This window comes from Mastigoproctus giganteus, chromosome 10 (assembly GCF_048544385.1).
Source record: "Mastigoproctus giganteus isolate SK-2022 chromosome 10, ASM4854438v1, whole genome shotgun sequence".
Classification (NCBI taxonomy): Eukaryota; Metazoa; Arthropoda; class Arachnida; order Uropygi; family Thelyphonidae; genus Mastigoproctus; species Mastigoproctus giganteus.
The window spans coordinates 17,264,895-17,290,355 of record NC_143584.1 but is presented as its reverse complement, the minus strand read 5'-3'; the positions used below and the strand labels follow the sequence as shown (position 1 = coordinate 17,290,355).

Sequence of the window (25,461 nt, the reverse complement as noted above, 5' to 3'; positions counted from 1 at the left end):
ATGATGAATTCCCAGATTTTTTGATTTACCACTGTATCATCCACCAACAAGTGTTAGCCAGCAAAAGATTAAATACTAAAAGTGTTATGGACATCGTTTTCGAAATCGTGAATTCCATCAGAGGACAATCTCTTCAAAGCAGACTTTTCAAAATGCAACTCTAGGTAAAAGAACCAGATCTGATATTACATATAGATGTGAGGTGGCTCGGTCGGAGTAAGTTTCTACAGAGATTTCGAAATTTGCCAAATGAAATTAAAAAATTTGTTGATCAAAGGGGAGATGATTATCAGCAGCAGCTACAAGATACGGAGTGATTGTGTGATCTGACTTTTTTGGCATATTTTACCAGTAAATTAAGTGATCTGAATTTGGAATTACAAGGAAAAAACAAAAATATGGGTGACATGATTAGTAGTATTTCTGCATATAAATATCAATTTTTGGCAATATCTAAGGATCTCAAATAAAAACAATTCGATCATTTGCAAAACATATCCTGTTTTTGAATTTAATAGTGAGAAATATGTTTCTGAAATTGAGAATGTTGTGGACAATTTTAAAACCAGAATCAGTGATTTTAAAACAATTGAAGACATTGTTCAATATATTTCTTATCCATTTAATATCCACTTGGATATGAAACAAATTGCAGCAAAAAATCGCTGCATTTTTGACATGGAGAAAATATTACTTGAAAATGAAATTATTACGTTGCAAAACGATATCTTCTTAAAAGCCAGATCATCAGAAGAAAACTTTTGGAAATATGTTTGCCAAAAAAGGTACTCAAATGTACAAAAATGCAGTGAACTTTTAAATTCCTGTTTTAGTTCCACATATCTGTGTGAATCGGCCTTTTCGTATTTGAAACAAACAAAGACGAAGAATCGCTGTGCTCTTGAGGACTTGCATACAGAAGATTCTTTACTGTTGGCCTTATCACAGTATGTCACTGTTGAAAAAAAGGCGTGAATTAGGGTTGAATTTGAAAGTGTCTGCAATTCTGAACAGACACGATAGGAGGGAGTATATGATGAGAGCCTTGTCGATCAATATGGCCCTGGAAAGATTCTGCAAGGCTCAAGGAGCAGATTTTTTTCAGCCTGGTCTGTACTTGGTTAACAGAAGGGACTGCTTCTACAGGGATGGGATACACTTAAATAGAAAGGGTGTAAGAATATTTGCTGATGCTATCAAGGCAATGTTAGGTGGGTTGCAAAACTGCTAGCTTGGGAGGATACAAGGACTAATAGATTAACAGTAGCCACTGGCATAGGTGAAAGTGATTCTTGCACTGCTTCTATTGGAATGAGCAGAAGCCTGGAAAACAAGATGTAGGATATTTCAGAGACTGCTGGGAGTCATTGTGGTACAAGTAAACACATGGGTTGTGTTAGGGTAGCTAAGAAAAAGAACAGGATGTTGTTGTTATTTGGTTTTTAGGAGCATTAGCAACTAAGGCCATATTGCTCCGGTGCGGTGGTCATTCCCTGACCTTTCCGCATGCTCCATATTTGGTGGTGACGGGCTCGAACCCCGGTCTAATCAAGAAGCGTGTGCTACGCACTGGTGCTCCTTCCCACCTGGCTACGGAGGCGCCAAAAAAAGAACAGGAGCATGTATACTTGCGTGTACACCAATGCTAGGAGTTTGGTAAATAAATTTGATGAATTTGAGGTATTGCTCAAAGCATCAAAGGCGGATATTGTTGGGATATCAGAAACGTGGTGTCACACAGATATAAGGAATGCAGAACTGGAATTTGGGGAGTACAATGTATACAGAAAGGATAGACAGGATAGGAAGGGAGGAGGAGTTATGCTATTAGTTAAGAAACACATAAAATCCAAGGAAGTGAAACCAGTCGACATCGATGGACAGTGCAATGTCGAGTCATTTTTGGTGTGACATAAGCATTGAGAGATCAAAATTGAGAGGAGTGTGCTATAGGCCTAATGACTCTGATGAGTATAAAATGAAACTGTACAGGGAAATAGAGTGGGCCAGTAAATCAGGGAGTCTTATAATGGGGGATTTTAATTTCCCAGATATTGACTGGAATTTGGGGGCTGGTCACTCACACACTAGCAAGGCTTTTGTGGATTTATTGGATGATTGTTTTCTACATCAGCATGTTCGGGAGGCAACTAGAGGGAGTAATACTCGTGATTTGATTATCAGTAGTGATTCTTCATACATTAAGAAAATGCAGATAGAGGAACCACTAGGTGGCAGTGATCACAGTGTGCTGAAGTGAGAGTTACTCAACGAGGTATCTACCATCAGGGGTAAAGGGAAGGGTTATTGCTTTCGTAAAAGCGACTACGATGGTCTGAGACAGTATTTAAAAATTCTATACAGTGGGACCAACTGATGACGTTACCAACAGAAAATTCAAAATGGGAAGCATTCAAAGAACTTACCTTGGAAGCTACTAGGCTTTACATACCAACTAAGAAATATTCTTCAAGGTTTAGGCCTAAATGGATGTCAGATGAACAAATGAGACATGTGGCAGAGAAGAAAAATGCAGGGGATACATATAAATTAACACGTGACACAGAAGCCTATGATAGATACAAGTTGATCTGTAACCAAGTTACAAAGGAGGTTAGGCAGGCGAAGGCAGATTACGAGAAGTCTTTGTCAAGGGAAGCAAAGAAAAACAGCAAAGAGTTCTTTACTTATGTAAACTCTAGAAGGAAGGGGATGAATCAGATTGGTCCACTTGATATCGATGGGTTAACTGTTGATGATCCTGCTCAGGTAGCTAACAAACTAAATGAATATTTTGCATTGACATTCACACATGAGGAGTTATTCAGCGAGAGGAATGCCAGAGACGTATTCAACTCTGGCAGTAAGCTAGAGAATCTTGTAATAACTGAGAGTAAAGTGGAGGAGAAATTATTGAAGATAAACACAAGAAAGGCACCTGGGGTGGATGGAATCTATCCAGTTATATTAAAGGAGGCAGCAAAGGAAGTAAGCAAACCCTTAGCCATAATTATGAGAGCTTCCTTGGACTCAGGGGAGGTACCCACAGACTGGAGATGTGCAAATGTGACCCCAATTCACAAAGGAGGATCAAAAGCTGACACAAGTAATTATAGACCTGTGAGTTTAACTTCTGTTCCAGGAAAATTAATGGAGTCACTGGTTAAAGAAGCACTGCAGGATCATCTAGACAAGACTTCAGTTATAGCTCAGACACAGCATGGTTTTGCTGAGGGGAAGTCTTGCCTGACCAATTTGATTGGATACTATGATGCAGTCACAAAAGAACTGGATGCAGGGAATAACTTTGATATTATATATTTGGATCTTAGAAAGGCTTTTGATACTGTTGCACATGGAAGACTGCTGCACAAATTGGAGTAGTGTGGCATTGGAGGCAAATTGCTGCTATGGATAAAGGGGTAGTTGAGGGGGAGAAGACAGAGAGTGGTAATCAATGGATGCTGCTCATCGTGGACTAATGTTATTAGTGGAGTCCCTCAGGGTTCAGTGCTGGGTCCATTATTGTTTTCTGTATTTATAAATGATATTGATGATGGTATATCAAGCTTAATGTCCAAGTTTGCAGACGATACAAAGGTTGGCAGGGTTGTTAAGGACACTACTGACACTATGCTGCTGCAACAGGATCTGGAAAGGTTGAGCAGATGGGCTGAGAGGTGGCAAATGAAGTTTAACATTGATAAATGTAAAGTACTACATATGGGAAACAGCAACCCCAGAGCAACGTATCAACTCTGTGGTACTACACTGACAGTGGTAGAGAATGAAAAAGACCAGAGGATAATTGTGTAGGCAGATATGAAGTTCTCTGAGCAGTGCAGATGAGCTACAAGAGTAGCTCATGGTGTCTTGTCACTGATATACAGGAATTTTTCTAGAAGGGATAAGGAGGTGATTATTCCCTTGTATAAAGCAATGGTCAGGCCACACCTTGAGTACTGTATACATGTCTGCAAGCCTCATTTCAAGATAGAGCTGCTGGAACAAATACAGAGAAGGGCAACAAGATTAGTGATTGAAACAAAGGGTTGCTCTTACGAAGAAAGGCTTGTTTTGCAAATAACAGTGTCTGGAGACTAGGCACCGGCGAGGTGATCTGATAGAGGTGTATAAGGCTTTGAATGGTTTGAGCATGCTCAATGCCAATGGGATTCTTCCTCTTGCTCAGAATAATCACCTCAGAGGGCATTAATTCAAATTGAGGAAGGACGGATGTCGGATAGATGTGCGGAAATTTGCCTTTGGCCAGCGGGTAGTTGGTTCGTGGAACCGACTTCCATCATTTGTTGTTGAAGTTGATAGCCTAAACAAATTTAAGGCTCAACTGGACAGGTATTTCAAACGAACGGAGGGGTGAAATGGGAGTGGTGTGTTTTTTTTTTTTTTTTGGCTGATGCTGAATAAGCTTGCTTTCTTGCATCATATGCCTCTACTAATGCTAATGCTAATAAACGTCTGGCATTCCCCTCCTTAAATAACTCCTCACGTGTAAATGCATATGCAAAATACTCATTCAGTTTATCAGCTACTTGAGCAGAATCATCAATAGTCGAACCATCTATGTTAAGTGCACCAATCTGATTCATTCCCTTCCATCTAGAGTTTACATAAATAAAGAACTCTTTGCTGTTTTTCTTTTCGTCCTTTTCCAAAGATTTCTCGTAATCTGTCTTCGCCTGCTTAAACTCCTTTGTGATTTGATTACAGACTAGCTTATATCTGCCGTAGGATTCTGTGTCGCCTGATAATTTATATGCATTCCATGCATTTTTCTTCTCTGGGATGCATATAAATTATCAGGAAACACAGAAGCCTGCTGCAGACCTTTCACAAGAAGCTACTGTTACAGGAATGGTAAGAAAAATTCATAGTACTATGTCTATATTTAGATATTCTATTAGACAATATTCATGAACAAATTGGAGAAGTTGTAAAAGGATTATAGATTTTATATCCTGATTTTTCAAATATCTGTTGAAATATCAATAGATATTTGAAAAAGTTTGTTTGTCCTCTAGTGGTTAACACTGGAGGACAAACCAAAAAGCTCAGAGGTGTGATGTCACAAAACGGTCCATATTTTATAGAAGTTTGTAACTGGATTTCTTTGCTATTTTCGAAATTTGTAAAACACTGTTCCTCCCTGATATTTTTTTCCATAAGTTATTATAAATCCGGAATTTTTTTTTTTACTGACACAAAGTCACAAAAACTTCTTGAATCATAAGTAGCACGTACAAAGATAATGCAGTATTTCTTTTAAAATTTTTTTTTTTTTTTTATTTTGAACAAAGAACAAAAGTTGACCAGAAGCTATTATCGGTGTTGGGAATACGCCTTAATCTTTCAACTGGCTATAGAAAGCAGTTGACTAGCATGGCTTCTTGGTATGTGGGATAGGTGACTGCATACATCTTACATTCCACTTACATTGTGGAACAGTAATCCCTTTAACCCTTAATTTGTGCTTTCTAATTGCCTAAAGGCCGGAGACGGAAACAAAACTTACAAAGTTAAGTCTCTCGTAATCCATTCTATATATCCTAGCTGCAGCAATCTGGTTTTCCTTGTAGTATTCACTATTCACTCTGCTATTCCATTGCAAACATTTTACCCTGGCTTGTCTCTTCAATTCGGCACCTCCGTAGCCAGGTGGGTAGGAGCAGCAGTGTGTAGCACACGCTTCTTGATTATACCAGGGTTTGAGCCCGTGAACACCGAATATGGAGGATGTGGAAAGGTCAGGGAATGACCACCGCATATCCCTGGAGCAATATGGCCTTAGTTGCTAATGCTCCTAAAAACCAAATAACAACATCTCTTCAATTCTACTGCTACTTGGCACTCGTTATCCAACCATTCCTCGGTCTTGAGGTCTCACCCAAGGTTACCTGCTGCACCCAGAATTGCTTCCTTTATGCAAGTCCATTCATCTTCAATCTTGTCACTGTTTTCCTGTTCCTGCAGTCTTCAGGCCAACTGTGCCTGGTACTTTTCAACAATGGAAAGTCATTTACTATGGATAGTAATTTTTTTTCTTAATAAAAAATAAACCAAATCCTATATCCATACAGTTTGTGCACGCCCTAATAGAGAAGTGCACACTGTGAACTGCCACAACTATCATTATTTACTGTTAAAAATTTATATGGGATATCTCCTCTTTGCACTGTTGGTCAAAATTTGGATGTTCTAAGAATTAATGCAATTATTAGCACCCCTTTTTTTAATTAAATGCATTGTAAATTTATTACAAGCATTAATTTTCTTATATTTATCAAATGAAAGCTGATATTCACAATTTTTGCACACCTGCCTCTTTTATTTTTGATTATTATGCAAGACCAAAGTGACTGCTGTAACTTGGTCATGTGATTAAGCAAAATGGTTGGAGTGACAGGCAAGCATCACTCTGGAAGCAATCCATCCTGCTGATTGCTGAAAGAGCTAGTTCTGCCAATGTATTCTAAATCCAGTCTGAAGAGTTTTCTAAAAATATTACTGATGAATTTCCTGTTTTCTTCTGCTTTGATTCTGCCCAAAAATTCAACTGTTCTTTTTATTATCTACCATTATTATATTTATTTTTTCATGTGCATCAGGGATCATCAAGAGTATAAATGCCAATTATGCTCATATATACGAAGCATTCATACGGGATAAGTTTTTCAATTTAAGGTATATCATCTTCTCTTCTTTTTTTGTGGTGATACAATTACTGATGAGCCAGAACACTGAATAAAATATAACACATTTATGAACATTTCTTTTTCAATCGTTTTACCTTATAATTTCTTATCTTATTTTAGAATATTAAAACAAAATTGTAATGAATCACCTGCCAATTGGACCAAGAAGACCAGCATCTGTAATTCGACCTGTTGATACCCAATCACCAAGATCAAAACGAGGGCCTCGCCAGACTTCTAAGTTTATCATTATCTCTGGTCTATAAGAGCTGTCTTCTGAACAATTTCTAGAGCATACAATAACAGGAATAATGTGAGATTGTTACTTTAGTAAATATTATTGTTATTTTAGTAAATTATTTTAATTTTGATATGGTTGTTGTCATTTTATTTTATATGACATCAGTTACATCACAGTAATTTAATTAGTAATTTATTGGTGATTAGGAGACTCACTAGTAGGCAATGTCTGACAAGGGTGCCAAGAGCTAGAACAGGTTATCTTGGCTTTTATAGGGTGTAGATGTGTTCTGAGCATTCAGTTCAAGTTGAATTAGCATAAATTCAAACCAGATTTTTAAATATACTTGCACTTAAGAGGATAGTTGTTAGTAAATTTTAATTGCTGTTTAATCCGATACAGTAAAATCCCATTAATTTCATTATACCAAAAATATTTTTAACCCCTGGAAAAATTAAACTTTAGTGCAAATAAATGAATGGTACTGAGTAGTATTATAAATGGAAGCATTTTCTTGAAAATGAAAGTTTTAAAAGATGTAACAAAAGAATTCATTATCACACCCTTTACAATGTTTTCCAACCTTTTGAAAAATTTTGAATTTTTGTATTAACATGGGGAAAACTGTTAAGCACTAAAACCAAAATTATTAATTTATTTATTATTATTAGGCATATGGTGCAAGAAAGCCTGAGGCTTATGCTTAAATTTATTTCTGAGTTACTCTGAGAGAGAGAGAGCGAGAGAGGTTAAAGGGAATCACCAACAAGGAAGAGAAGAATGATGATATCCAATTCAGAACATGGGTGTGCCAAGCCCATACTCACCAAATATGAGCCCCTGGGGTTAACATAATAATATGTGAAAAGTAACAATAAGTTGTATCTGTGATACTGTATTTCTGAATGTGTAGTATTTCTTACAAATAAATATGCTTTCAAAATAAATAACATTCTCTGAAAAGAATTTTTTAATTCTGTAGTATGAATACATTTCCATTTTATTTATTTGTTTTTGATTTGAGGTAGATATTTAAGCAGAATAAAACAGAAATTACTATATATATATATATATATATATATATATAGTAATTTCAAAAAGTCAAGCAAAAGTTAGTTATTTTTTTATTTATTTATTTTTTTTTGATTTGGTAGTTGTTGGCGCATCGGCTTCTGTGGCCATATTGCACCTCCCAAGGTTTTTGCAGTACTTTGATCCAAGCCCGAGGCGGGAATCGAACCCGCGACCTTTGGGTTGCCGGGCAGGTACTTTACCCACTCGGCTAGCCCGGTCGGCCAAAAGTTAGTTATATAAATAAGGATTCCTCTGTGATATTAATTGGAACAAAATTTCAGTACCATAAAATGATTCATGCACCTACAAGAATCTCACTATAGTATAGTTGTAGTGTATTATCAGCATTATCATTAGCAATAGTAGAGGCATATGATGCAAGAAAGCAAGCTTATACAGCATCAGTCAAAAAAAAAAAAAATCCTTCCCATTTCACCCATCCATTCACTCCAAATGCTTGTCTAGTTCTGCCTTGTACTTATTTAAGTTATTGACCACCAATATGGCAGATGGAAGTTTGTTCCAACTATCAACCGCCCGGTGGCTAAAGGCAAATTTCCACACAACTATTCTACAATTGTCTTTCCTCAATTTGAATTTATGTCCCATCAGGTGAGAAATCTGAGCGATTGGAAAAATCACATCAACATTGACCTTGCTCAAACCAATCAAGCTCACAGGTGCCTAGTCTCCAGATGCTGCAATTTGCAGAATTTAAGCCTTTCTTGGTAACAGCGACCTTTGTTCCATTTACTAATCTTGTTGCCCTTCTCTGTATTCGTTCCAGCAGCTCTACATCCTTCCTAACATGAGGCCACCAGACCCGTATACAGTACTCAAGGTGTGGCCTGACCATTGCTTATACACAGGAATAATCACTTCCTTATCCCTGCTAGAAAAATTCCTGTATATCATTCACAAGACACCATAAGCTAGCTAATCTGCACTGCACTGCAATCTCTCTTGCAGCCTGTCTGCACTGCTCAGAAAAATTCATATCTGACTGCACAATTACCCCCAGGTACTTTTCATTCTCCACTACCGTGAGTGAAGTACCACACAGTTTGTACATTAGTCTAGGGTTACTGCAACACATATGCAGTACTTTATATTTGTCAGCATTAAAATTCTGTTGCCACCTCTCAGCCCAACTGCTCAACTTTTCTAGATCCTGTTGCAGTAGAGTACTGTCATTAACAACCCTGCAAACCTTTGTATCATTTGCAAACTTTGACCCTGATACAACTTCATCCATATCATTGATAAATTAAAAAAAAAAACAACAGTGGGCCCAACACCAAAGCCTGGGGCCTCCAAGAAGAGCCCTGGGGTCCAAGAAGAGCAGTGTCCATTGATTATCACTCTGTCTTCTCCCACTCAACCACCCCTTTATCCATAGCAGCAACTTGCCCTTAATTCCATACTGCTTCAGTATGGCATTAATGGCAAGTTGTGCAGTAGTGTTTCATGTGCAACAGTATCAAAAGGTTTAATAAAATCCAAGTATATGATTTCAAAATTCTTTTTTTGCATCCATTTCCTTTCTGACCACATCATATTATCCCATCAAATTTGTCAGACAAAGACTTCCCCTTAACAAACCCATATAGTGTCTGAACTATAACTGCAGTCTTGTCTAGATGATTTGACAGTGCTTCTTTAACCAGTGACTCCATTATTTTTCCTTGGAACAGAAGTTAAACTAATAGGTCTGTAATTATTCATGTCACCCTTTGATTACCCTTTGTGAACTGGAGACACATTTGCACATGTCCAGTCCATGGGCGACCTCCACTGAGTCCAAGGAAGCTTTAATAATTATGGTTAAGGGTTTGCTTACTTCCTCTGTTGCCTCCTTTAATATAAATGGATATAGCCCATCCATCCCAGATGCCTTTTTTATGTTCAACTTCAACAATTCCTCTGCTCTCAGGTATTACAAAATCTCCACTTTGCTCTCAGGTATTACAAAATCATTTAACTCCCTGGAAGAGTTTGATAAACTTCTAGCCAACACTTCCCCACAGAATTCTTCATGTGTGAATGTAGATGCAAAATACTCATTCAGTTTGCCAGCCACCACAGCAAGCTCATCAACAATTTGAACCATCGACATCAAGGGGATCAATCTGATTCATCCCCTTCCTTCTAGAGTTTACATAAGTAAAGTAGTCTTTGCTGTTTTTCCTTTAAAATTAGCATTGGCATTATTAGAGGTATATGATGCAAGAAAGCAAGCTTATACAGCATCAGTCAAAAAAAAAAAAAAAACACCTTCCCATTTCACCCATCCATTCATAATAAATGTTTGTCTTGTTCTACCTTGAATTTATTTAAGCTATCAACTTTCACAATGACAAATGGAAATTTGTTCCAGCAATCAACTACCTGCTGGCTAAAGGAAAATTTCTGCACATCTATTTGACAACTGTCTTTCCTCAATTTTAGTTTATGCACCTTCAGGTTTGTAATCTGAGCAGGAGAAGAATCCCCTCAGCACTGAGCCTGCTCAATCCATTGAAGCCCTTATACACCTAAATCAGATCACCTCGCAGGTGCCTAGTCTCCAGATGCTGCAATTTGCAGAACTGAAGCCTTTCTTCGTAAGAGCACTCCTCTGTCCTCCTCACCAGTCTTGTTGCTCTTCTCTGTACTCGTTCTAGCAACTCTACATCCTTCCTAAAATGAGGCTTCCAGACATGTATGCAGTGCTCAAGGTGTGGCCTAACCATTGCCTTATACTAGGGGATAATCACCTCTTTATCCTTGCTTGAAAAATTCCCACATATCATTGACAAGACCCACATGACCTACTCTGGCAGTCTGTCTGCACTGCTCAGAAAACTTCATACATGACTGCACAATTACCCCCAGGTCTCTTTCATTCTCCACTACTCTGAGCATAACATCACCCAGTTGGTACATTTCTTTGGGGGTTACTGCTACCAACATGCAGATCTTTGCATTTGTCAATGCTAAACTTCCTTTAGTTACCTGTGTCACCTTTTGAACCCACTTTGTGAATTGGTGATACATTTGCACCCCTCCAGTCCATGGGGACCTTCCCCGAGTCTCTCATAATTATGGCTAAGGGTTTGCTTACTTCCTTTGCTGCCTGCATTAATATAACTGGATAGATCCTGTCCACCCCAGGTGCCTTCTTTAAGTTTAACTTCAACAATTTCTCTTCCACTTTGCTCTCAGTTATTACAAAACCACTTAGCTCCCTGTTAGAAGCTGATAAACATCTGGCATTCCCCTCATTGAATAACTCCTCATGTGTGAATGTAAATGCAAAATACTCATTCAGTTTATCAGCTACCTGAGCATGATCATCAATAGTCAACCCATCTATGTTAAGTGGTTCAATCTAATTCATCCCTTTCCTTCTAGAGTTTATATAAGTAAAGAACTATTCGCTGTTTTTCTTTGCATCCTTTGCCAAAGATTTCTCGTAATCTGCCTTCACCTGCCTAACCTCCTTTGTGACTTGATTACATGATTACAAGCTTATATCTGCCCTAGGCTTCTGAATCACCTGATCATTTATGTGCATTCCATACATTTTTCTTCTTTGCCACAAGCCTCATTAATCCATCTGACATCAGAGCTCACACCTCGGCATCAGCCAACACAGCGGCAATCTCTAAGGCAGAATGCGCTGGTCCCACAGGAAATAGTTATTGTTGGTGACTCTATTGTCAGGGAGACGGGGATTATATATTGTGTAAAAAGGATAGATGGAATAGGACCAGGGTATGTCTGCCAGGGGCAAAAGTTGATGATGTTGTAGAGCGGATATCATCTTTTAAGGGCACAAAGGTGATATTGTTGTACACATTGGCACTAATGATATTAAGAGTAGGAGACCGGTGGAATTACTTAACAAGTATAGGTCAATGTTGCAAAAAAATCGTGAGTTACAGTTAAATTTGAAAGTGTCTGCAATTCTGCCCAGACACTATAGGAGGGAGTACATGATGAGAGCCTTGTCAATCAATTCGGCCCTGGAGGAAATGTGCAAGGCTCAAGGGGTAGAATTTTTTCAGCCTAGTCTGTGCTTGTTAACAGAAGAGAAACTTAAATAGAAAGGGTGCAAGAATATTTGCTGATGCTATTGAGGCGGTGTTATGTGGGTCAGAAAACTGCTAGCTTTTTTAGGTTAAAAGTAGCTGCAAGCAGAGGTGAAGGTGATTCTTGCACTACTTCTATTAGAATAAGCAGCGGCCTGGAGCGAGGGGTGCTGGGGGTTTCAGGGACTGATGGCAATCATTGTGAAACAGGTGGGTATATGGGATGTGTTAGGGTAACTAAGAATAAGAATAGGTGTATGTATACTTGCATGTATACCAATGCTAGAAGTACAGTAGATAAATTTGATGAATTTGAAGTGTTGGTCAAGACATCAAAGGCCGATATTGTTGGGATAGCAGAGACGTGGTGTCACACAGATATAAGGAATGCAGAACTGGAATTTGGGGAGTACAATGTGTACAGAAAGGATAGACAGGATAGGAAGGGAGGATGTGTGATGCTGTTAATTAAGAAAAACATAAAATCAAAAGAAGTGCATCCAGTTGATATAGATGAACAGTGCACTGTTGAGTCAATTTTGTGTGACATAAGCACTGTGAAAGCAAAAATAACAGTAGGAGTGTGTTATAGGCCTAATGACTTGAATGAGTACAATGAACAATTGTACAGAGAAATAGTGGGCTAGTAAATCAGAATGTCTTATAATGGGGGATTTTAACTTCCCAGATATTTAATGGAACTTGTGGTTGGTCACTTGCACACTAGTAAGACTTTTGTGGATTTATTGTTTTCTGCAGCGTGTGTATGGGTGTGGTATGGGTGCTTAATGGCGCACAAGCTGCTGTGACTATAGTGTGCCTATTCATAGCAATGTTATCTATAATAATTAATATGAAGCCAGCTCAATTTTATTTCAGCTCAGAAACTATATTCGCTCATAAATTCCAATTTCTTTCAAAAAACAGTAAAGTTCACTAATATTTGCCTTCTCTCCAATGATATGATTTAATGTGATCGATTCTCGGAGGTTAGCCAGAGAAAGAAATACTGAAGTTCAATGTGGACAATCAATCAAAATATGTTTGACTGTTAGATGTTCCGAGCACTGTGAGCACTGAGGAGGATCATCGCCTGTGAGTAGATGGAGGTGTCAAATGAGTATGTCCTATTCTAATCCGTACAAGTACCACTTCTTCTTGCTGAACTGTCTGAATGCTTGAGTGCCAAAATTTTGGATCTTGTTTCAATTGGAAGAGTTTATTATTTGTTTTTTTATGCCATAGCTCTGTCCACCGTGCATGGTATGCTGCTTGAATATAATCAGAAGCTGGAATGAAGACAGAGGTTAAGTCTAAAGTTGATGGATTTTTAGCAGAAATATGATGATGGTATATCAAGCTTAATGTCCAAGTTTGCAGATGATACAAAGGTTGGCAGGGTTGTCAAGGACACTACTGACACTATGCTGCTGCAACAGGATCTGGAAAGGTTGAGCAGATGGGCTGAGAGGTGGCAAATGAAGTTTAACATTGACAAATGTAAAGTACTACATATGGGAAACAGCAACCCCAGAGCAACGTATCAACTCTGTGGTACTACATTGACAGTGGTAGAGAATGAAAAGGACCTGGGGGTAATTGTGCAGGCAGATATGAAGTTCTCTGAGCAGTGCAGATGGGCTACAATAGTAGCTCATGGTGTCTTGTCAATGATATATAGGAATATTTCTATATATCAGGAATGAAGCTGGAATGAAGACAGAGGTTAAGTCTAAAGTTGATGGATTTTTAGCAGAAATATCAGCCAGTTCATTCCCTTTAATGCCTGCATGCACTGGAATCCAGCAAAACCTCACTAGTTGTTGGCAGTCTTCAATTTTCAATAGCAAACTCCTGATCTTATTTATTTAGATTAAGGATCACCCTGTTATAAATAAGATCAGGAGTTGAGCTGAGAATTGAGCTGAGAGAGTCTGTGTAAACTAAATATTTTGCAGATGGGTGAAGAGTCAAATTTTCTAGAGCTAATTGAATTGCATATAGTTCCGCTGAAAAGCTGATATGATAGCAGAGGAAAACACTGCTGCTGCTGCTGCTCCAACAGTTGAGTGAGATTTGGAACCATCGGTATATATTGGTAGGAAGTCAGCATAGTTTTGAATATGGCTAGTATGGAGTCGTTGCAAATTTAGAGTTGGTAGACAGTTCTTTCCCCATTGCAGAAAATATGTATCACATTTCAGTTGAGGACAGGTGGTCCATGGTGGAGGAGAGTAATTTTTTATCTGTTGCCTATTGTGGATAGGAACATTCCAATTTTGTGTTATTTCAAGGAGCCGTGGGCCTGCTGGTTGCATTTTACTTGGTTTATTTCTATAGAGATTGTGAAATGGTGGATTAAAGAGATATGTCTGAATAGGATGCGGAGAGCAACTTTGTATTTTGGCTGCATATTTAAGTAATAACACTCTTCTGCGGAGGTACAGAGGGGGTTCATGAGCTTCAGTGTATAGACTATAGGTTGGAGATGTCCTATAAGCGCCAAGAGCAATCCGCAGTACATTGTGTTGTATAGGATCCAGCCAATGCAATACACTCCTTCATGCAGAATCATAAACTGGAGCACCATAATCTAAACGGGATCTAATCAGTGCTCTGTATAAGAGCAGCAATGTTGTACGATCTGCTCCCCAAGACAGGGCAGATAAAGCTCTTAGCAAGCTCAGCTTTTTCAGACAGGTAGTGCGTATTGATTTAATGTGTTCAAAGAAGTTTAACTTGCTGTCAAGGAACAATCCCAGGAATCTGATATTATCGGCAATCAGAATGGTGCAGTTTGATATCCGAAGTTCAGGGTCTGTATGCAATTTGCGCTGATTGCAGAAGTGGATTGCAACAGTTTTTTGATGGAAAAGATGATATCCATTGAGCTCAGCCCACTTTTGCACTTTATTGAGAGTCATCTGCAGTTGCCGTTTGATAGATCTCATGTTCAAAGAATGGCAAGAAATAGAGAGATCATCAGCATAAAGATATGCCTCCACAATATTTGGGAGTTCTTTTTTAATGGAATCCATTCTAAGGGCAAATAGGGTTGCACTCAGTACTGACCCTTGTGGAACTCCTTCTTCCTGTGAGAAGATAGTAGAAAGGGAGTTTTGATATTGAACCTGGAAAGTGCAGCTTTGGAGGAAGTTCTTAATAAACATGGGCAGGTTGCCACATAGACCAAGAGTATGAAGGTCACTGAGAATGCCATACTGCCAGGTGGTATCAAATACCTTCTCTATATCTATGGAGACCATAACAAGGTGTTCGTTTTTTACAAAGGCATTGCGAATTTCGGATTCAGCCTTGATCATCAGATCTAAGGATGACCTGTTTTGGCCAAAGCCATGTTGTCAATTACTCAGTATATGTTGAGTTTCAATGATCCAAATGAGTCGACTGTGGATCATTTTTTTGAGAATTTTACCAAGGCAACTTGACAAAGAGATTGGCCTGTAACTATAAGGATTGGAGGGATCTTTTCCAGGCTTCAAAAAGGCTAAAACTGTAGCACGGTGCCAGGAGGTTGTAAAAATATTTTCCAGGAAGATCTGATTAAAAAAGAGTAGTAGCAGTTGTAAGTTTTTTTCATCGAGATGCTGCAGCATGACATAATATATGCCATCTGGCCCAGCGGCACTGTTTCGTGTTCTTTTAATGGCCTGTAAAAGTTCACAATATTGAAGAGGCTGATTGTATGGAAGTGATTTGAGGTTCAAAAGTTCATGGATCTCTGTTCAGTGGTGGTCTTAATCTCTGGAATTCTGGATTGTAGTTTGAAGCAGCTGAGACTTGGGCAAAGGTTTTGGCCAAGGAATTTGCAATATCTAGAGCAGAAGAGAATTCTTGCCCATTGTAAGAAAGAATTGGGGAAGGGATGGTTGGAAACTTCCCAGAAAGCTGCCTAATTTTTTTCCATATTAATCGGGAGTCGGTGTTTCTATTGATAGTAGATGCGAACTGGGTCCATGAATCTTTCTTGGCTTTCCTTTGAATGAAACGTGTTTTTGCCCTTAGCTTCTTATAGTTAATTAGACTGGGTGTAGTTGGAGATAGACGGAATAAATTAAATGCTTTGGTTTTTCCTTCTTTGCTTTTATGCATTCCACTTCATTCCACCAGAAGTTGAAGTGCGGTCTGGTCGGGGGATTTGATAATGGAATTGAGTATTTAGCAACTAAAAGACAGGATGTGATATAATCATTTACTTTATCTATGGGCTGTAGTTGAATAGTTTTTTTGTCCACAGTGATTGCTGACTGAAATTTGGCCCAATTGGCTTTAGAGAATTTCCAGTTACTGCAGGGCTGGTCTAATGGTGGTTTTGTAGTGAGCAGGTTACAAACAATTGGGAAGTGGTCACTACCAATGGGATCTTTTATTACGTACCACTCTATAGTTGGGACCAGTACTGGAGAACTAATTGAGAGATAAATTGCTGAGGTGTGTCCATTTGGCAGTTCTATGTGAATGTGTGCACCACTATTGAGTATGGTGAGGTTTTGGGCCTCTAGAAGTCTTTCAATGAGTCTACACCGTTTATCTATTTTTGGAGTGCCCCATAAGGGGAGATGTCCATTAAAATCTCCTAATACACAGAAAGGTGGAGAAATCTGTATGATGAGATCTTCCAGGTCTTTTAAAGAGTAAGCTGTTTTCTACAGCAAGATGTTCGAGAGGCAACCAGAGAGGGTAATACTCTTGATCTGGTTATCAGCAGTGATCATTCGATGAGATCTTCCAGGTCTTTTAAAGAGTAAGCTGTTTTCTACAGCAGGATGTTCGAGAGGTAACCAGAGAGGGTAATACTCTTGATCTGGTTATCAGCAGTGATCATTCGTGTATTAAGAATTTGCAGTTAAAGGAACCACTAGGTGACAGTGATCACAGTGTACTGATGTGGGAATTACTTAAAGATATAGGTGCCTCCGTAGCCAGGTGGGAAGGAGCAGCAGTGCGTAGCACACGCTTCTTGATTAGACCGGGGTTCGAGCCTGTCACCACCAAATACGGAGGATGCGGAAAGGTCAGGGAATGACACCGCATATCCCGGAGCAATATGGCCTTAGTTGCTAATGCTCCTAAAAACCAAATAACAAACAAACTTAAAGATATAATTACCATCAGGGGTAAAGGAAAGGGTTTTTGCTTCCATAAAGGTGATTACAGCGGTCCCAGACAGTTTTTAAATTCTGTACAGTGGGACCAACTGATGATGTTACCAACAGCAAATTCTAAGTGGGAAGCATTCAAGGAATTAATCATGGAAGCAACTAAACTTTTCATGCCTATTAAGAAATATTGTTCAAGGTTTAGGCCTAAATGGTTGTCAAAAGAACTAATGAGACTCGTGGCAGAGAAGAAAAATGCATGGGATGGATATAAATTATCAGGCGACACAGAAGCCTATGGCAGATATTTTTTGGTAGTTGTTTGGTTTTTAGGAGCATTAGCAACTAAGACCATATTGCTCCAGGATATGAGGTGGTCATTCCCTGACCTTTCCGCATCCTCCATATTTGGTGGTGACAGGCTCGAACCCCGGTCTAATCAAGAAGCGTGTGCTACGCACTGCTGCTCCTTCCCACCTGGCTACGGAGGCACCTTATGGCAGATATAAGCTAGTTTGTAATAAAGTCACAAAATCATCTTTGGCAAAGGATGCTAAGAAAAACAGCAAGGATTTCTTTACTTATATAAACTCTAAAAGGAAGGGAATGAATCTGATTGGTCCACTTGATATCGACGGTTCGACTGTTGATGATCCTGCTCAGATAACTGACAAACTGAACGAGTATTTTGTATCTACATTCACACATGAGTTATTAAGGTTTGAAAATGCCAGAAGGTTATCAAATTGTAGCAGGGTGCTTAGTGATTTTGTAATAACTGAGAGCAAAGTGGAGGAGAAATTGTTGAAGTTAAACAAAAGACAGGCACCTGGGGCAGATAGGATCTATCCAGTTATATTAAAGGAGGTGGAAAAGGAAGTAAGAAACCCTTAGCCATAATTATGAGGGCATCCTTGGACTCAGGAGAGGTCCCAACAGACTGGAAGTGTGCAAATGTATCCCCAATTCACAAAGGAAGATCGAAGGGTGACACAAGTAATTACAGACCAGTTAGTTTAACTTCTGTTCTAGGTAAAATAATGGAGTCACTGGTTAAAGATGGATTGCAGGATCATCAAGACAAGACCACAGCAATAATTCAGACACATCATGGGTTTGTTAAGGGAAAGTCTTGTCTGACAAATTTGATTGGATATTATGATGTCGTTACAAAGGAACTGGAGGCAAAAATAATATTGATATCATATACTTCGATTTCAGGAAAGCTTTTGACACTGTTGCACATGGAAAACTACTGTACAAATTGGAGCAGAATTGGTATTAATGGTAAGTTTCTACAATGGATAAAAGGATGGTTGAGTGGGAGAAGACAGAGGGTGGTAATCAATGGATGCTGCTTTTCGTGGACTAATGTTATTAGCGGGAGTCCAACAGGGTTCATTGTTGGGTCCATTGTTGTTTTGTATATTAATCAATGATATTGATGAAGATATATCAGGCTTAGTGTCAAAGTTTGCAGATGATACAAAGGTTGGCAGGGTTGTTAATGACAGTGTGTTCCTGCAATAGGATCTAGAAAATTTGGGCAGATGGGCTGAGAAGTAGCAACTGAAGTTTAACCTTGACAAATAGAAGGTACTGCATATGGGTAGAAGTAACCCCAGAGAAACAAACGAGCTGTGTGGTACTACACTTAAGGAGGTAGAAAATGAAAAAGACCTAGGAGTAATTGTGCAGTCAGATATGAAGTTTTCTGAGCAATGCAGACAGGCTGCCAGAGCAGATCATGGGGTTTGGTCAATGATATACAGGAATTTTGCTAGCAGGGAAAAGGAGATGATTGTCCCTCTGTATAAGGCAATAGTCAGGCCATGCCTTGAGTAATTCTTACAGGTCTGGAGGCCTCATTTTAGGAAGGATGTAGATTTGCTTGAGCGTGTACTGAGAAGGGCAACAAGATTGATGAGGAGAATGAAGGGATCCTCTTACTAAGAGAGGCTTAATTTCTGCAAATTGCAGCGGCTGGAGACTAGGCACCAGACAGGTGATCTCGTTGAGTTGTATAAGGCCTTGAATAGGTTGAGCACGCTGAATTCTGATGGGATTCTTCCACTTGTTCAGATTACGAACCTAAGGGGGCATAAATTGAAATTAAGGAAAGACAGATGTAGAAGAGATGTGTGGAAATTTGCCTTTAGCCAGCGGGTAGTTAATGCTGGAACAAACTTCCATCTCTCGTGGAAGTTGATAGGTTAAATAAATTTAAGGAGGAACTGGACACGCATTTGGGGGGAAATTGTTTTGTATTTTTTTTTTTTTTTTTTTTTGACTGATGCTACATATGCTAAAAAACTTGTTTTCTTGCATCACATGCCACTACTACTACTACTACATCCATTTAGGCCTGAACCTTGAACAGTATTTCTTAGAGGCACCTCCGTAGCCAGGTGGGAAGGAGCAGCAGTGCGCAGCACATGCTTCTTGATTAAACCGGGGTTCAAGCCCGTCACCACTAAATACGGAGGATGCGGAAAGGTCAGGGAATGACCACCGCATATCCCGGAGCAATATGGCCTTAGTTGCTAATGCTCCTAAAAACCAAATAACAAACAAACAACAAGTATTTCTTAGTTGGAATGAAAAGTCTAGTAGCCTCCAAATCCTTGAAGTCTTCCCATTTAGAATTCAACGTTGGTAACAACATCAGTTGATCACACTGTACAGAATTTAAAAAACGTCTTGTTATATTAAAGGAGGCAGCAAAGGAATTAAGCAAACCCTTAGATATTATTATGAGAGCTTCCTTCGACTCAGGGGAGGTACCCATGGACTGGAGATGTGCAAATGTGACCCCAATCCACAAAGGAGGATCAAAGGGCGACACAGATAATTACAGACCTGTTAGTTTAACTTCTGTTCCAGGAAAATTAATGGAGGCACTGGTTAAAGAAGCATTGCAGGATCATCTAGACAAGACTTCAGTTATAGCTTGGACACAGCATGGATTTATTAACGGTAAGTCTTGTCTAACCAATTTGATTGGATACTATGATGTGGTCACGAAGGAACTGGATGCAAAGAATAATTTTGATATCATATTTTTGGATCTTAGAAAGGCTTTTGATACTGATGCACTTGCACACATGGAAGACTGCTGCACAAATTGGAACAGTGTGGTATTGGATGCAAATTTCTGCTATGGATAAAGGGATGGTTGAGTGGGAGAAGACAGTGAGTGGTAATCAACGGACTGCTCTTCGTGGACTAATGTTAATAGTGGGTTCCCCCAGGGTTCAGTTTTGGGTCCATTGTCATTTTGTGTATTTATCAATGATATTGATGATGGTATATAAGGCTTAATGTTCAAGTTTGCAGATGATAAGAAGGTCGGCAGGGTTGTTAATGACACTAATGACTTTTCTAGATCCTGCTGCAACAGAATCTAGAAAAGTTGAGCAGGTGGGTAGGCTGAGAGGTAGAAACTGAAGTTTAACATTGACAAATGTAAAGTACTACATATGGGAAGCAGTATCCACAGAGTAACATATCATCTGGGTTTTACTATACTGGCAGTGGTAGAGAGTGAAAAGGACCTAGGCAGATATGAAGTTTTCTGAGCTGTGTAGACAGTCTGCAAGAATAGCTCATGGTGTCTTTTCAAAGATATACAGGAATTTTTCTAGCGGGGATAAGTAGGTGATTGTCCCCTTGTATAGGGCAATGGTCAGGCCACACCTTGAGTACTGTATACAGGTCTGGAGGCCTCATTTTAAGAAGGATGAAGAGTGAAATTATAGTAACCTTATAATACTGTGATAAATCTGACTAAAAAATGAATAGCAAATGCTTAGAAAACGGACTCACCTTGTATAAATCTGCAATAAATTTTTTTGGTAGATGGTGGTTAAATTTAGGGTGGAAGAAGCATTAAAAAGAACTAAGGTGGGGAATGAGGTGAAAATATTTTAAACAGATTTTAAAATGAGCGCAAGGAAGTAGAAATACAAACCAAGGATTGGAGATCTGCATTTCTACTTCCTTGCGCTCATTTTAAAATCTGTTTAAAATATTTTCACCTCATTCCCTGCCTTAGTTCTTTTTAATGCTTCTTCCAACCTAAATTTAACCACCATCTACCAAAAAAATTTATTGCAGATTTATACAAGGTGAGTACCGTTTTCTAAGCATTTGCTATTCATTTTTTAGAAGGATGAAGAGCTGTTGGAATGAGTGCAGAGAAAGGCAACAAGATTAGTGAATGGAGCAAAGGGTTGCTCGTACAAAGAAAGGCTTAAGTTTTGCAAATTACAGGGTCTGGAGACTAGGGACCTGCAAGGTGATCTCATTGAGGTGTATAAATCCTTGAATGGTTTGAGCATGCTAAATGCTGATGGGATTCTTTCTCTTGTTCAGAATAATCGCCTGAGCGGGCATAAATTCAAATTGAGGAAAGACAGTTGTAGAATAGATATGCGGAAGTTTTGCCTTTAGTCAGCGGATAGTTGATTGCAGAACAAGCTTCCATTTGTCGTTGTAGAAATTGATAGCTTAAATAGATTCAAGGCAGAACTAGACAAACATTTGGAGCGAGTGGATAGGTGAAATGAGAAGGGTGTGTTTTTTTTTTTTTTTTTTTTTTTTTGGCTGATGCTATAAGCTTGCTTTCTTGCATCATAAAACAAGTGGTTCCGACTTTTTTTTTTTCGTTATGTAATGTTTTTTATTTTTGAAGAGAAAATTAGAAGGATGTGAAAGATGATGAAAGAGGTGGTTATTTGAAGACAATAGAAATATTACATATATATGCTAACATGCCTAAAAATGGAGCCTGCAAAAAGTTCTTTAAAAAAAATGGCAGGAACAATGGTCACTCCAAACCTTCAAACTACTTATTTATCACAATTAAAAACCTACTATTCCTCTGCACTACTCGTTACATTCTACAATATTCACACAAAAAACACTGTTAAATAGCAGTATGAGCAGTGAGTTGTAACTTACAAAAATCACTAGTTAAATTTAAAAATAAGCTAACGAACACTACTAACCCTATTTAATCTCTTTGTAACACACAATTTAATATATTAATTAATCAAGAATACAGTAAAAATATCAAAACTACCTATCCATTTGCAGGGGCCCAAATTTTCCCCAGACTGTTCACCTCATTTTAACGCCTATGAACTTATAAATGGTAGCATATGACTACAAGCAACCTCCATATAACTCTGTACTTCTACAACACAGTTTCACTCTAATACAATTGATAAATTGCAGCAAACCTCGCACAACACGGTATTTTGGAGCTTTTGTGCAGAGAAAACCCTCTTGGATGTAATTTTTCAACGTTTCCATTCTTTTTTGTGAATCCCCGCTGTTGACTCGCTAGTCGTTATGCAAAAAAATTATTGGGAAATCCCTGCATTTTATTTTGTTGGAAAATTCCCGTGTTACTATGCTACTGAAGTTTTGCTTGTGTGAGACCATAAAAATTTGTGACTTTGAAGCATGCAGTTTGTGAATTTTAAGGTTTTTGTAAGATTATTTTCGTTTTTATTTGATTGTTTTTAAATTTTTCTGGGTATGAGTTACTAAACTTTGTTCTTAAGAATTGTATTGGAATAATTAAATTTAATTCACAAAGAAATTTGTCGTGAATTAAATTTCAGCCCTAAATTATGCCTAAGGAACTTTGGCATAATTTGGGTAACTACTGATTTATTTAAAGAATGGTTTCTAAATTGTTTTGTGCCAGCTATGGAAAACTATTTAAAGCAGAAAAATCTATATTTCAAAGTTTTATTACTATTGGATAATGCGCCAGGCCATCCAAAAGATTTAAGTCACCCAAAATGTTGAAGTAATGTTTCCTACTACCTATATATTATTATTATAATTAGCCATATGGTGCAAGGAAGCCTGAGCAATTCTGCACTAGCCAAAAAAAAAAAAAAAAATCTGAGTTACCCTGAGAGAGAGAGAGAGAGAGAGAGAGAGAGAGAGAGAGAGAGAGAGAGAGAGAGAGAGAGAAGTAGGAGGAAATCACCAAGAAAGAGAAGAATGATGAAATCCAGCTTAGGACCCTGGGTGTGCCAAGCCCACACTCACCAGATGTGAGCCCCTGGGGTTGATGAGCCCCCCCCCCCCCAATTTAATTCCTTCGAGGGCATCGACCATACTCTTCAAACTCTCATAAACACCACCCATTAGAATGCTGATTTGGTGCCTAATTTCTTTACACACTCTCTGTACCTAGTACACACAAAGACAGACATCCTCCTTGACTAGATCATGTCCTGTTCCAGAAAGTCCACCAACATTTCACAAGTTGCACATTTTTTAGGATGTGATGCGTTGGAGAATTGGAGTGGACCTAATAAAACTTCTTTAATTCAGCCATTAGATCAAGGCATTATATCTACCTATAAAACTCATTACATCAGAAAATCATTACAGTGGATTCTGGAAAAAAACTGATTCAGAATCTAATGAAGTGATAGAGGCATGGAAACATTTTTCAATTGTGAACTGTATTGGAATAATAGCTTTATTACTCAAAGAAGTAAAACTTCAACATTAAATGCATGTTGATAAAATATATGGCCAGAGTCAGTTCATTCAGGAAATATGGTCAAACTGGCAGAAAATAGAATTTCTGCAATAGTACAACTTGCTAAGTCAGTAGGAGGGATGGTTTTAATGATATGACTACTGAAGATATTCAAGAAATACTGATAGAAAAAGAGGCCAGCAAGGCGGATTTGGTTGAAATGGCATTGGAGGTAATCCAAATCAATTCAGAGGATTTTAGCACAGATAAAAATTCTAAAGTTCCAACTTTTACACTAAAAAGAATATAAAAAGGCATACACTTAGCCAAGCAATTAGAATCTTATTTTTTGAATGCAGATCCTTTGACTGAAAGCACCACAAAGTTCAAAAGGGAAGTCAAAAATGCTTAGATCCATACCATGAAATTTACAAAGATCTATTAAGCAAAAGCACACACAAATTAATGATTTTTTAAAGAGAGCAGAAGATACACAAAATCTAGATGCTGTAGAAGAAAGTTCAGAAGTTGAAGATAGTAGTAGTAGTTTCTTGTGAAGCAAGAAAGCAAGTGTATGAGCTTATGCAGCATCAGCCAAAAAAAAAAATTTTATAAAACAATTCCCTCTAAATGTTTGTCCAGTTCCTCCTTAAATTTATTTAACCTATCAGCTTCCATAATTACAAATGAAAGTTTGTTCCAGCAGTTAGCCACCCGCTGGCTAAAGGCAAATTTCCACACAATCTATTCTACATCTGTCTTTCCTCAATTTCAATTTATGCCCCCTTAGGTTCGTACTTTGAACCGTGGAAGAATCCCATCAGAATTCAGTGTGCTAAACCCATTCGAGGCCTTATACACCTCAATCAGATCACCTCGCAGGTGCTAGTCTCCAGCTGCTGCAATTTGCAGAACTTAAGCCTCCCTTGGTAAGAAGATCCCTTCATTCCCCTCACCAATCTTGTTGCCCTTCTCTGTACATGCTCAAGCAAATCTACATCCTTCCTAAAATGAGACCTCCAGATCTGTACGCAGTACTCAAGGCATGGCCTGACCATTGCCTTATATAGAGGGACGGACAATCACCTCTTTTTCCCTGCTAACAAAATTCCTGTATATCATTGACAAAACCCCATGACCTGCCGTGGAAGCCTGTCTGCATTGCTCAGAAAACTTCATATCTGACTGCACAATTACTCCCACGTCTTTTTCATTTTTTACCACCTTAAGTGTAGTACCACACAGTTGGTATGTTTCTCTGGGGTTACTTATACCCATATGCAGTACTTTGCATTTGTCAAGGTTAAACTTCAGTTGCCACTTCTCAGCCCATCTGCCCAAATTTTCTAGATCCTGTTGCAGTAACACACTGCCATTACTGTCATTAACAACCCTGCTAACCTTTGTATCATCTACAAAGGTTATCAATATCATTGATAAATATACAAAATAATAGTGGACCCTGTGGAACTCCACTAATAACATTAGTTCACGAAGAGAAGCACCCATTGATTACCACCCTCTGTGGCTTCTCCCACTCAACCATACTTTTATCCATTATAGCAACTTACCCTTAATACCATTCTCCTCCATTTTGTACAGTAGTCTTCCATGCGCAACAGTGTCAAAAGTTTTCCTGAAATCCAAGTATATGATATCAAAATTATTTTTTGCATCCAGTTCCTTTGTAACCACATCATAATATCCAATCAGATTTGTCAGAGAAGAC

The 25,461-nt window shown here is 38.5% G+C and overlaps 1 protein-coding gene across 1 annotated transcript in view; it reads right to left on the bottom strand.

Moving 5' to 3' along the window:
- The window catches only part of LOC150078811 (uncharacterized), a 329,603-nt gene that overhangs the window by 255,892 nt on the left and 48,250 nt on the right, over nucleotides 1–25,461 (bottom strand). Inside the window, exon 4 of the mRNA XM_090382376.1 lies at nucleotides 6,863–7,000. Within this exon, the coding sequence (XP_090238502.1) occupies nucleotides 6,863–7,000 (138 nt within the window). The remainder of the gene's footprint in view (nucleotides 1–6,862; nucleotides 7,001–25,461) is intronic.